Raw genomic sequence first — 1,628 nt, 5'->3', positions numbered from 1 at the left:
GTGTTGTTGTTGTTGTTGTTGTTGTTCTTCAACAGCAAATTGTGTTAAATCCAAATCCAAATCATATTGAATTGCATTCGATAGCCGTTTTAGTGTTGCGTTCTTGTTTTTATCTTTATTTTGGATGTTTATATACCGTTTTAAATGGACAATTAGCATTTCAGATGTTGATTTAATCTTCTTGTTTATTGTTGATATTCCTTTATTCGTGCAACCTTTGCAAACATAATCAGATGATATTTCATCTTCGAAATATTTAGCAATACCTTCAGCAACGCTATCGATGATGCCACCATCATCGATTCCAATTGAAAGTATTTTAAAGTCTTCTCTATTTGGATTTATGTGTTCATGGTGGCAACCCAGGCATGTGTATTTCTCTACAATTCGTCCATTGTTGAAGACCGATTGGATATTTCTTTGTGCAGTCATAAAACCGTTTACATTCGAGTTTGTTTTGTTCATTTCTTCATTGATTATCCGAAACAAACCGATGATAAATTCATGCGGATCACCTTGTTGTCCAATTTGTTGGCCATTTATTATTTTCGTTATATTTGTATGTAAGCGTAAAAGTGCAACTCGGTTTGGATTTAAATTTTGCAACAGTGTTTGTGTAATTTGGTCAAAATAAGAAGAAAGATGACACAAAACACAATTTGTTGAACCACATTCATAATCTCTTGCATCAATCATTTTGACAGTATTAACGTGAGCAATTGTGAGAAGTTGGACAGCAGTGACAAATGGTTTAATATGATATAAACATTGGATAGTTGCATTTATGAAGCAATTGTTTGATATATTAACGAGACCAACGGATGTGAAGCATTGTCTTTGCTGCTGTTGCTGTTGCTGTTGCTGCTGCGGTGGCAGCGTGTATGACATCGCTTGCTGCTTTGTTGTTGACTTATTTTTTACTGGTTTATCGTTGTTGATTTTTAGTTTTTCCATTCGTTTTAACGTTGCTTTAATAAGTTTAGCTTGTCGGGCTTTATCCCTATCAATTTTTCTTCTTTGTTGTTTATTTTTGTTGAATCGGTTCAAATCGTTTTTCACTTTTTGAATTAACCGGTCGAAGAATATTGGTTGTGTACTGTTGCTGCTTTTGCTGCTATCAATCATATTGATATCATCGCCAGTTGTTCTTTTTGTTGGGTGGCGGCGGGTGGTAGTAGCAGCACTATACCTTCTTTGCTGAAGAAGCACATTCATCGGTAATCTACATAGTTTGCTAATGCGAGTGTTGAGTATGCGTTTCTGAGCAATCTTTTGTTTGCTACTTTTCATACTCGATGAAATTCTATTTATGGCCCATCGTTTGATTTCTCTTCTCTCTCTTTTGAATTTGGTCTCAATTTCTGCAATTTTTGCGGCCAGTTCTTCGATGCTTAGTGCCGGTTGTAGTTGCGGCTGCTGCTGCTGCTGCTGCTGCTGTGGTTGCTGTGGTTGCTGTATTTGTATTTGGTTGCTTATTTCGTCATCATCACCATCGTTATCCATATCAATATCATTTAAATCTAAATCTGAAGCAGCAGCTATGGTGGGTTGGGTGGAGGCAGCAGCGACGACAGCGGTGTTGTTAGTGTTGCTATCGCTTGGCCCATTGTTACCAATTTGCAATGCAT

General features: G+C 36.9%; 1 protein-coding gene across 1 annotated transcript; it reads right to left on the bottom strand.

The window, feature by feature from the left end:
- Positions 1-819: 819 nt before the first annotated feature.
- LOC129571938 (putative uncharacterized protein DDB_G0268364) lies at positions 820-1,503 on the bottom strand (the record flags this gene model as incomplete). The annotated part of the gene is made up of 2 exons (XM_055451823.1): positions 1,227-1,503; positions 820-968 (listed from the first exon to the last, which is right to left on the bottom strand). Coding segments are annotated over exons 1-2 (426 nt in total), but the record flags the coding sequence as incomplete, so codon positions are not given.
- Positions 1,504-1,628: the final 125 nt, after the last annotated feature.

This window comes from Sitodiplosis mosellana, unplaced genomic scaffold, assembly GCF_009176505.1.
Source record: "Sitodiplosis mosellana isolate CC-2019 unplaced genomic scaffold, AAFC_SMos_1.0 Smas_scaffold_3781, whole genome shotgun sequence".
Taxonomy (NCBI): Eukaryota; Metazoa; Arthropoda; class Insecta; order Diptera; family Cecidomyiidae; genus Sitodiplosis; species Sitodiplosis mosellana.
The sequence above is the reverse complement of the archived record's forward strand: the minus strand, read 5'-3'. Positions and strand labels throughout refer to the sequence as shown.